This window comes from Ceratina calcarata, unplaced genomic scaffold (assembly GCF_001652005.2).
Source record: "Ceratina calcarata isolate Rehan_Ccalc_2016 unplaced genomic scaffold, ASM165200v1 scaffold478.2, whole genome shotgun sequence".
In the NCBI taxonomy this organism is placed as follows: Eukaryota; Metazoa; Arthropoda; class Insecta; order Hymenoptera; family Apidae; genus Ceratina; species Ceratina calcarata.
The window spans coordinates 47153-58748 of NW_017172008.1; the positions used below are offsets into that span (position 1 = coordinate 47153).

Sequence of the window (11596 nt, forward strand, 5' to 3'; positions counted from 1 at the left end):
TTTTTTTTTGTTGTTTATTATTAGCAATGTTCTTCCGACGTCTGACTTCTTTTTAAAAAATGCGTTTCTAAAGTGCATAAGCTTTTGGGATTGACTGTATAACCAATACATCCTTAACACGGGTGAGGTGTCCGTCAGAGTTCGGAACGAGAGTGCGATCATGGAAAACGGGCTAAGATATTAGTCTTTTAGGTTTTCATGGTGAGGATTAGGATTTGTAAGATAGGACTGTCAGGGTTAGTATTTGAGAAATGATACAGCGAAGATTGGACAAAGTTTGCAAATAGGAGTCAAGGAGTAAATCATGGAAAGATAAAGAGAGGAGTCATAGGATGATGAATTTTGGATGATAAGGTATTGAAGATAAGGAGTATCTCTAACTTGAATACTTAATATTATTGGTATACAAGTACATTAGCAGGGATATGCTTAGGTATATAGTAGACTCTATTGTTGATCAAAGACTAGAAATGAGGTAATTTAAGAAAATGTACAAATAGAAATGTGATTATTTTATTATTATTATTCAAAATCTATAAGGTTGATATGTGTGAGACAATAGTGTTGTACTTTCTATTTCTGGGTCCATGTAGCCGAAATAAATCACTTAACTCTATCTAAATATTGTTGGTATACAATACAAGTTGGTCTTTTGCAGAGATTGTGTTATATATGTTCGGACCTTTGGTCGTCCTAGCATCGTGTGAAACTAATTTTAATTCGTTAGCACTTTAATAAGACGTGGCTAACACACATGTATCAGCAAGGAATATCTAATCCTAGGAATTGCAAAATGCTTATTGAAAATATACACGTTGTTCGAACGTGTGAAAAAACCTCGGCAAATACCTTGAAAGAACGATTGACTAGAATTCGTGTCTTTTTTCCTCGACAAACAGTTTTTGTTAAATTACGTAAGCGCAGCGATGAGATGATTAATGGTAGACGAAGGATATATCATGTACGTCCAATAACGAATGATTTCTCTCGCCTCTGTGGCTTTTATCACTCGCATTACCTCTACTTTCACCGGTTGTATCTATCGATGCGTAACTATCGAGTTTACGTAAATACGAGCAGAGAACCTGTTTAAATGGTTCGACTGGAAGCAGGTGCATACCTAGTTGCGTTCGAAAGTCATCTTACGCACCCTTTCTTTCGTTGAATTTCGGAAATCTAGATAATGTCTTTTACATAAATTTCATTACATAAATCGACTTCCTGATTCTGTACATTCAGTACCGATTTTCAACATAACTGGAAGTTACGTAAATGCGACTAGGTACTGAAAACAGGTTTGAACAGTTCGAAAAAAATACTTCGTTTTATTATCATATTAATTAGTTGAATGTTAAAAAATTGTAATTTCGAATGCAATTAGAATCAGGTCGAATAATTGCATAAATAGTTTTATCATTTCCTGAAGTTAAATACTTGTACACTTGTAAATTTCATTATGAAAGACTAAAATTGATAAGAATTTAACTGAGATATGTACGTATACATATACATAGTGCGGCAGAACTGCAGAGAAATCTCTGCAAAGAGGGATGCTGCGGCGCCTGCAATGGTGTCTTCCAAAGATTAAACACGCTCGTTACGTTACACGTCACGTAACTGTACGCTGTAGAAATTTTCTTCACAATTAACTACCATTTATTGCGTAAGATTATACAATCAAAAGCCCTGTTAACCGATTTCACTATTAATTGTAACAGGAATTACCATAATCCAAACCCAGAGAATCGACAAAACTCTACGCATTCTCTAACGCTATTACGTCCGCAGTCTGTGATGATTTATAACAATTTAATCGTAAGCGATACTTTGTATCTTACAATTAGATAAGCATAAATTGTGTGTGTTGCAGCGTGCCCAGGGGAACAGAGGAAGATGTTGGTGCTACTTAATCCAAAATCTGGCCCGGGAAGGGGCCGCGAGACGTTCCAGAAGAGGATCCATCCGATTCTGTCGGAAGCCGAGAGGCCTTACGAGGTTCACATCACAAAGTGTGCCAATTACGCGCGCGAGTTTGTGCGTACGAGGGACATCTATCAATGGAGCGGTCTGGTGATGGTCGGGGGCGACGGTATCGTGTTCGAGGTACTGAACGGGCTTTTTCAACGACCGGATTGGGAGAAAGCGCTGAGAGAATTGCCCCTTGGCGTGATACCCTGCGGTTCCGGTAACGGGTTGGCAAAATCCATCGCGTACGCTAAACAGTAAGTTGTTTCAGAATTCATCCGTGCCTGTGATTTATTTTATGCGCTCTTGGCCTGCCCTATAGCCGTCCGTTAAGTTCCGAGGAAGTCGTTATTTCCGCCTGCAACCGACTGGTTTCGATTTATGCATCTGCATGCACGTTGCGAGGTGGTCCCGCGATTTCAACAAGCCTCCGACTTCTAATTACGCTTTTCGTCATTAATTTCGTATACATGGAGTCCGAAATCCGTTGAACGATTCTACGAATAATTCATTGCGGAATATTCAACACCGTGCAGAAAGAGTACCACTTGAATAAAGTATTTATTATTATTGACGGGGCATCAGTTTGTACCGCATTGGTTCATTGTGTCGAATATTGTTGCGGTGCAAAGGGTTAATTATTCAAATGTACGCGACATAACGTCGCTTAATAGTCATCACAGTTACTAATTTATCTTATAAATTGGTATGAACCTCGCGCGAGAGGAGTCACATTTCTTTCATTTCATATATAATCAATGTTCTGCGGAGATATTGTTTCACGTAGTAGAACGGTCAGTTGATACTCTTACGTTTGGCTATATTAGACTCATGTTCGTGGCTGTGTTAATTTTTCAATTTTGCGAGTTCGCAACTGTATAACTGACATATTTACTTTGTCGCCTTCTAACGATATGCGCACAAGCGAGCGATAATGAGTTTGGAGACCGTAAATTATAAACGATAAATCGACCTAATTTCAAGTTAGCTATTAAAACGAGAGGGGAATCCTTCGCTAAATTCAATTTGCCTTCGTTATGCTTCATTTAACTTTTCCTCCGACACAAAAAGCTTTTGGTACTTGATGTCACGCTATAAAAACAGAGAAGAACATGCGCCTAATTGCCCAGCTATTGTAAGTTTAAAAAAGACTAAAAGTATGGCACAGTTTGATAGACATTGAAGAGCAACGAACCAGCTGAACGTGTTGAGCAGATGTAAAATTAGTATGTACCAAATAGCTCTTGTTTGCTTGTACAGCGAAGATGTATCTCGTTGAGCTATTGAATAACCGTTGCTTATGCATATTCTTTTTCGTGGTAGAACGCCAAGGTAATAATTTACGTTTATTCCACGTGCAGCCGAGAAAAAATGTTTTTATCTTCATCTATTCGGAAATATCCGAGAGTTTCATACCTGTTTAAATATCGTGCGGGTTTTTCCGCTTGTTGACCGTTCACCAATTACTTACCCCGGTAAGCCAAGAAAAAATATTTTAAAAGGCTTGCAGCAAAAACAGGCGATACATAATTATGAGCTCTTGGAAAAGAATGACGTTCCTGCATTTACGTCCATGTCGCTACTCTTATTAAAACCTGAAAGTGTGTGAATACCTCGCTTGCTAGTCTCGTTTTTCTTTTTCAGATAGAAAAGAGGTATTAGCATCTTTGAGTTAAATTAAAAAAAAAAAAGTAAAAATCTGTCATAAGTATTACTTTTCGTTATGATACAAAAAAAATTTGTCCTAGTTAAAAATTGTTTAAAATTACACTCAAACTTCATTAACGTCTTCCTGTGTACAAATAGATTACTTTTAACAAATATTTATTTTCGTCGTAATTTCTTATACCGATAAGATAACTATTACTGAATGACGTTGTATGTATAAGAGACAACATCCATCCAAAATTATAATAAAACCTCAGCTATCCGAATATAATAATTGTTAATTATGTCTTTTGACAGTCACTTATTTAGACAGTTATTTATTTTCTAAGATTATAATTGATCGTGTCAGTCTGTAATTGATGAAACAATAGAGGTAAAGGAAAAGAAAAAAAACTGCTTATTCTACTAACTCGACCCGAAAAGTGCATAATCGGAAAGATTTCCAGCATCGAGTACGTATTCTTCGTGCAGACGTACTTATTTATCGTCTCGAATAAACTCGTTGACGAGGTCGAACACAACAAGACAATCAGTATACATATGTATGTATACTACGGGTACACGTGTCCTCAATTTTTTAGCAAACTTCATTCTTTCTTCAGTCGTAGCCAGAAGCAATTTGTTCTCCTTTCGCTTTCACACGATATTAAACACGTATCCATATTTAACATTGTTCACATTCATAATTCGTATAATTCTACAAGCTATCTAACAATACTGCTATATATTTCGTGTTTTGTTACATTTTTCAGGTAGTTGACTACCGAGTTTGCATTTAGAAGTAAAGGCAATTTGATAAAACATAGCGATAGCCTTAGCGGCGATTATTTTGTATGCAGCGGAAAAAAGAATTGTAAAAACACTTTGCCTTATTACAAAATTCTAGTAATCTCGATGCAAGAACCGTAGAGAAGTTTTCTACTTTTTTCATGCTTTATTAGGAGGAAAGAACAACGCACTTGTCTTGAGCCAGTCAATGAATTCTATAACATTTTCAAGAGGTTTATTTTTAAATAATTATCAAAGATAAAAAGGGAAATCTACTAATGTGAATTAAATGCCCTAAAATATGATTAACAAGTTTTCCATGAAAACTTGGCTAATAAAAGGGAGAAGATAATACATATATAGATATCTCATAATCAAATACAAAATCTCTTTCAGAGAGCCGTACGATTCGAATCCGCTTTTGGTGAGCGCGCTGGCCGTGGTCAAATTCAAGAGCACACAGATGGATTTGGTGCGCGTTGAAACCAGAAACCAAATACTGTTCTCGTTCTTATCAATTGGCTGGGGCTTGCTCGCAGACATCGATATTGAAAGCGAACGTCTCCGGGCGATAGGCGGTCAACGATTCACCGTATGGACAATCGCGCGGCTGATTGGACTGAGAACGTATAAGGGCAAGGTTTCATACCTACCTTGCGATAAAGTGTCGTCTAGTGAGAGTTTGAGCAATGGAAAGGCCTATAAGGAGTACGTGAGTGAAGTCCAAATATCCCATTCAAGGAGCTGCGGCGATGACTTGGATCGGTGCGTTATCGGCTTATCGTTCAGTTATTTGCATGCGTAATTTGTTTCACGAAATTGCATTGGAGGATGTAAATTAAATCGCGAGAGAATGCGATTATTATTTAAAGTATTGATTTGCGATGTAAAGAAAATATAAAAATGTATTTAGATACAGTAAAGTTAGTGAATCGAAGAGCTTCCATGATGCACTCGACGGGGACGCCGCGGTTTTGGATGGATCCTTCGATGGCTACGAGGATAACGAGATAATAAGCGAAAGCATTACTCTGGAAACGGAAACTGAGAGAAGACAAAGACTAGATAGTTTCTACTCGGCGACCTCCGCGAGATCGACGTACTTCAGCACGGGCTCCATTTCCAGTTACCATAGTATCGATCAGCCCGATAATGGAGAAGTTGGTAAGCTACTGAGATACTTTGTTCGCAATAGTTTCCAATTAAGCATCGTGAATTATTCCCCGTATCCTTGTATCTTCATTCATTGTTTTACGCATTTATACTTTTGCATTCGTTTTGTAAAAACATAACGTCATCTTGCTTTTACTTGAGAAATGAATAATTTTGTAAATTTAAGATACAGACAATGTTAGTCAGCTTATGTATGGTCCATCATCGAGATTACCCGCTCTGACTTCTGAAGTGCCAAGCTCCTGGACACAAATCCAAGGTAAGAATGAATGTCTTTGTTATACGATATTGCGAGGTACAAATAAATCAACGTATATTCTCTGCTTAATAATAATTAAACTTGAATACATACGAAACAAAATGATATATTACTGTGTGATGAAACACTTGAGTATGTTGGTGTATAAGGATTCCTACGCGACTTACGCGTTCTTCTACATATACCTACTAATTCATGACTTTATCCGGCACGGTACTATACTCACTAATGCTACTGCATCTCCTTGAAAAGCATACTTAGAGGTAGCGAGGACAGATATTGCTGCTGGCGGTTTTGTTCACCGTGACCCGTATTTGTATATGATTTCTTTTCCGAGAGAGGAAGGCGATGCATCAGCATGAACGTAAACGGAAATCGTTGACACAACGAGAGAGAATTTGCAAACATAATCTACACCGACGTCTTTATTAAATGTCGCCGAAGATTCTTCCGCTAGAATACAATGATCAAAAGATATTTAATAAAGAAGAAACAAAAATAAATTTGAAGTAATTAAGGCAATTGATGTGATGTGAGTGTCGACTGATTATCCGATGGATTCGTTATCTGGATTTCAGGAGAGTTCGTCATGGTCCACGCGGCGTTCCAGTCTCATTTGGGCCAGGATTATTTCTTCGCACCCCGTGCCAAATTGGCGGATGGTATTATTTGGCTCGTGATAGTGAAAGCCGGAATCACTAGAGCCAATTTGCTCCAGGTAAATAGTCCAATTAGAAACAATATTTCCGGCGATCTAATTGATTGCCAAATAAGTGAAACACTCTCACAGATAAAACAATTATTGCTTTATTTATCGACAAAGTAATTTCAATCTTTGCGACCGATAGTACGCCAACCAGTGACAAGAATTTCTTATCGGTACGACCGCGTTAATAACTGTTACGAAACCAAATCAAGTTAGCAAGATAATTATTTTGATATTTTAAGAATTTTTTTACTGTGTCCGATAGTTCCTGTTGGGTTTAAGTAATGGTACCCATTTAACACGTTCCGGCATCGAGATAATACCGGTGAAGGCGTTCCGATTAGAACCAGAAGAAGGAGCGCACGGTTATATTACGGTGGATGGAGAAAAGGTAGATTATGGGCCCTTGCAAGCTGAAATATTCCCGTCCTTGGCGTCGGTGATGTCTCCTTGATACAAATTATCGTTATACTTCATATGAAGCTAGCAATGAAAATCAAATGGTACAATCCTAGTGCGATATATACGGTAGCATGGTCCTGGTGACAATACTGTATTAAAATATATTTACATAGCGTCACGATTTGGTGAACCGCGATAGGTGTACATTCTAGACTGTGAAATTAAATCATTCCATCAGGCGCATACGAATAATCTAGGTATAATTTAAATAATGAGATTCGATGTAGTCACTGTTCACACAAGCTCAATACGTTTATTTCATAGATATTTTTTCTACTGGATGATTCATTATTGTTCATACGCTAAAATTATACCTTTACTAGATGACAAATGTTTCAGCACTTTGATTAATTCATTATTTGTATTTCTGTCCGAGGTTTTCTTGATAGATAAAATTAATATTAGATTGTGCAAATTCCATTTTTCTATACGCGATATCGCACAACGACGCTGACTAGTCACTGTTTTGTCAGCGCAAATCGTACCCCTTTGGTCTGTTTTCTACATGATACACAGTAGTGTAACTTTAAAAATGTCCTACAGGCTTTGAGCTACTCGGCAAGTACTGTTGAGTTTGATAAATAGCTACTTCTGATCGAATCGAGTACGTATACACTTAACCCTCGACTTGCACGGATGATTGATGATGGAAGTTCTGCGTAAATTGTGACCCCTCATTTGCATGGGAAATAAGAAGGCGTTTAAAGGTTTAATTGCGTCTAATAAGAATAATCAAGCGATTTACCGCTTTGTATTTATTGTAATATCATTTTTGTACATAGGAAGATTTTGTAAAATATCGCAGAATTGTATATGAACTGTACGAGATCCTCTATTTGAATGGAAAATAAGGAGCAGGTCATTCGTTTAATAAAGTGTTCAATTGTTACGCGTTAGCTCCGATTTATTTTTCTTTACAGGCTGCGAACCGCCAAAGAAATATGTTTTTACGCGCATGTTTATTCATATACGAAAGACTATATTTTTATATTTCAAAGTCGTATTAATAAAAACCATACAAATACGAAATTGGTGAGAGCGAAACTTTATTTACATTTTTTCTTTTTAATTAATGAAAGAATAATCTTCTTAGATATAAGGTTTATTCAATTATAATTGAGTAACTCGAGGTTTAGGTGTATTGTTTACGAAAGTCTTGGAATGGATATAATAATTTATCGAACGAGAAATACTGTAGTCTGGTATATGTGCTGGCGACACAGTATTGATTTAATTATTGATATCGAGCTCGAATCTTGTACAGATGCATTAACCATTGCAAGTGTCGGTCTTCCGAGTTATTGTATTTCTTTGCCTAACGTTTATGTTCATATTTTCTCAAGACATTATTAATTAATAACGTAATAAGTAACATATCAAGTTACCTGACGGACAACGTACGATTAGTAAAAAACTGGTTTGTATGAAACTCTTAGTTAGTATCGTGACACTTGATAATTCTATAAATTATGTATTTTGCGGCGTCGTAAATCTACTATCGTATCGTATCGATTGTGAGAAAAAATAGACGGAAGAAACTGAAGAACTGATTTGCGATTACAAGTAATCGAATTACGATACATGATACGCCTGTACATTTAACTTGGAGGCTACCGGTTTACAAATTAATTATTTCCTGGATAATTAATGGGAGAATTAATAACCAGTTGTCGTGTATAATTGCAAACCTATTTATTCTGATCAAGAGATTTTATTCTGTCCTTCCTAGTCACATAACTCGATTTTACTGGCCTTCGATCTTGTAACACAAGCATATCGCAAGAATATGTATGAATCTTCTTTTATCAAATCATAATTTAACCGTACATTAAATGAGAGGAACAGTGAATAGTTGTTGATATTATTACATAGGAATATGAAATTTTCGAAGCGATCTATTTTAAAACAATGTAATTCCATTGGGTATGCATGTATGATATTTTTGTATAGTTTTCTTTCTATTCATTTACTTCTGTGAAATGTATCATAGTGTGAATAATTGTACGATTAACGTAAAGAAAGTCCTGAATTACATCAGAAGAAACGAGATCGTGTATAATATTAATTTTTGTTATTCCGCTATTTTTTAGCGGAACGATCGTTAATGTTTAATGAGAGTTGTTTAGTATGATGGCGAATATAAATAATAAATTTCTTTGCGTCAAGTCATCGTATTTTGTTTATAATCGCGGAAATACATACGTATGTAGTTAAAATGTATAAGAACTCCACACACATACAAAGATGTTAACAGGATAAGGAATGAAAAAAATTAAATATCTCTGTTGTAAATATATGTATACATATATTCTGATATTCGCACAAGTCAAAACAGAATTCGTTTCAATCTACTGAGTCAAACCAAGTCTCATACAACGACGATTATTTCGATTTTAAATTACAGAATTGAAGAATATAAATTTAGAAACTATATTACAGTGTAAGAAAAATACAAATTGTCTTGCGTACGCTCGATCAGAATACATAATTAATTATAAAAATGTTAGTTCCTATAAACCGAGATATTTTTCCTTAAACATCTGCTATAAGTACCACTAACAGGGAATTACTTATTTACAATTTGTATATCAACTACTGCAGAAACTATTTATACATCCATAGACACACATACATACAGAAGACAATATAACTACCATCTTCTACAATTAATCACTCCTATTTTTATAAAAGTATCGCGATTGTATATAATTTCTGTTACATTATACATACTATTTAATGTTCAAGAGTACACTGTGAAAACGTCCTGAATTTATTTTCTCATTTACTTTAAGAACTCTCGCTATTTTCTTTTTATCAAGTAATCATAAAAAATGATCCAGTTTAAACAAAATTGTTTTGGTACTATTTAAGTTAAAATATTTTGTAAGAGATTGTATAAAGCGACGATATTTACTGTTGAACATTAAACTTTTTATTTCCTTTTGATATAAAAGATATACTTGCAACATAAATATTATTATTTAACTTAAATTTCACTCAATGATTTATTTAGTGACTTAAACAATTGTCTAATACCTGCAACTGTATGTGACGATGAAAACGACGTAATCTATAACATAGTAAGTAACCGCCATATAAGCAAATCAAACGAAACGTGAACTTTACTAAGAGTAATAAATCCACTGCATACTTTTTCGCTTGTTTTGTTACGTTTGTTTCATTCAGTTTTGTACCGTTGTTCGATCTGACAATATAATTAACAGTCCGCGGGTTGATTACCTATTGACAGACCATCTAAACTAGCTAACAGATCTTTTACGTCGCTTTGAACTTTATTTGGTGTGTTTGATAAAATCAAACGCGAATAAATACTGACGAGCGTCTCAATCTTTCTGTCGGCCTCGATATCTTTCTGTTGTTGCAAACAAGAGACCAACATATCGATTATGCTTTGAACTTCCTCTTTAATCTTTGATGTTTCTGTGTCTGCACAATTTTGTAATAACGACAATTTTCTCTGCGCTAATTTCAACAAACTGTTACCCTCGTGATCCAAACACGTAACATCTGCTCCTGCCTTCAGAAGAAGCATCACCACGGGCATCTTATTTGCTGCAACTGCTAAATGCAATGGAGTGTTGCCCATAACGTCACGAAGATTAGGATCTGCACCATGTTCTAGTAAAAAAGAAACTATTTTTGTGCTGCCTCTGAAATAAAGTTTCGTAGTATAATTAATATAAAATTCTAAATAGTATTCAAATGTTTTACTATTTTTCAATTAGACTAGAAAGCTGCTCGAGAATAAAACTAAGATTTACTTGGAAGCAGCAAGATGAAGAGGAGTTCTTCCACGAAAATCAGTAGTGTCAGTTGGACTAATAAAGTTCACCTGCTTCCCTACAAATTGTCTGTTGTACACAAAGCTCTTCCTATAGTAGGGAACTACAAGGGCAAAAAATATTTTGAAATAAAGCTGTTTTCAATGGACAGGTACTTAAACATTAATATAAATAATTATTTTTTATTCAACATACATGCCTGCACTTTCCGTTTTTTATTTAATTTCAGACCTATCTGAAATTGAACAAATGATTAAAATATTAAATATCTGCCATTAATGTTTAATTAATTAGGCTGTCTGTTAGAAAAATAAGCAATCTAAGCTAAATAATTCAAGATGATCAACACTGTACATGAGAGTATGAGAATATATAACAACAAAGTACTTACAGGGCGGGAAGTGAGAGTTATACGTTGTGGACCACTTCTCAGTTGAGAATATTCGGTCAAGGAACCTTGGGCCGTAAAACATGAAACATGTTTATCTGATATAAGGAACGGAGGAGCGTTTCCTTCAACCTGTGTCGAATCATTGTTAATTCTTTCCCGATCGTCCTGATTAATCAAACAGTCATTTGAATTGTTACTCATATCAATTCCCGAATCTACAGACGTCATTATTATATCTAAACGCTCGTTAACGTTTCGAAAACAACAATACGCTTTATAAACTAAAACTTCGTAGGGATGTTCGCAATCCACACAACGTAGAATGCAGAACGCAGCTGTTAGTGTTAGTACTGTGCGACACTGTGCGTTGCTGTGCGTATACAACAGAGATAAAACTAAAA

At 35.5% G+C, this 11596-nt stretch overlaps 2 protein-coding genes across 2 annotated transcripts in view; one reads left to right on the forward strand and one right to left on the reverse strand.

Moving 5' to 3' along the window:
- Positions 1–9170, forward strand: part of Sk2 (Sphingosine kinase 2) — a 15887-nt gene extending 6717 nt beyond the window's left edge. Inside the window, exons 2-7 of the mRNA XM_018028860.2 lie at positions 1871–2222; positions 4798–5166; positions 5315–5565; positions 5741–5833; positions 6412–6551; positions 6805–9170. Coding sequence (XP_017884349.1) covers positions 1871–2222; positions 4798–5166; positions 5315–5565; positions 5741–5833; positions 6412–6551; positions 6805–6993 — 1394 coding nt within the window. The 3' untranslated portion in view covers positions 6994–9170. The remainder of the gene's footprint in view (positions 1–1870; positions 2223–4797; positions 5167–5314; positions 5566–5740; positions 5834–6411; positions 6552–6804) is intronic.
- Positions 9171–9282: 112 nt separating this feature from the next.
- On the reverse strand, positions 9283–11588 carry LOC108627559 (ankyrin repeat domain-containing protein 54). Its single transcript, XM_018028863.2, has 4 exons — positions 11196–11588; positions 11000–11039; positions 10784–10907; positions 9283–10672 (listed from the first exon to the last, which is right to left on the reverse strand). Exons 1-4 carry the CDS (start codon positions 11421–11423, stop codon positions 10219–10221), a joined length of 846 nt encoding a protein of 281 aa, XP_017884352.1. The 5' UTR covers positions 11424–11588; the 3' UTR covers positions 9283–10218.
- Positions 11589–11596: the final 8 nt, after the last annotated feature.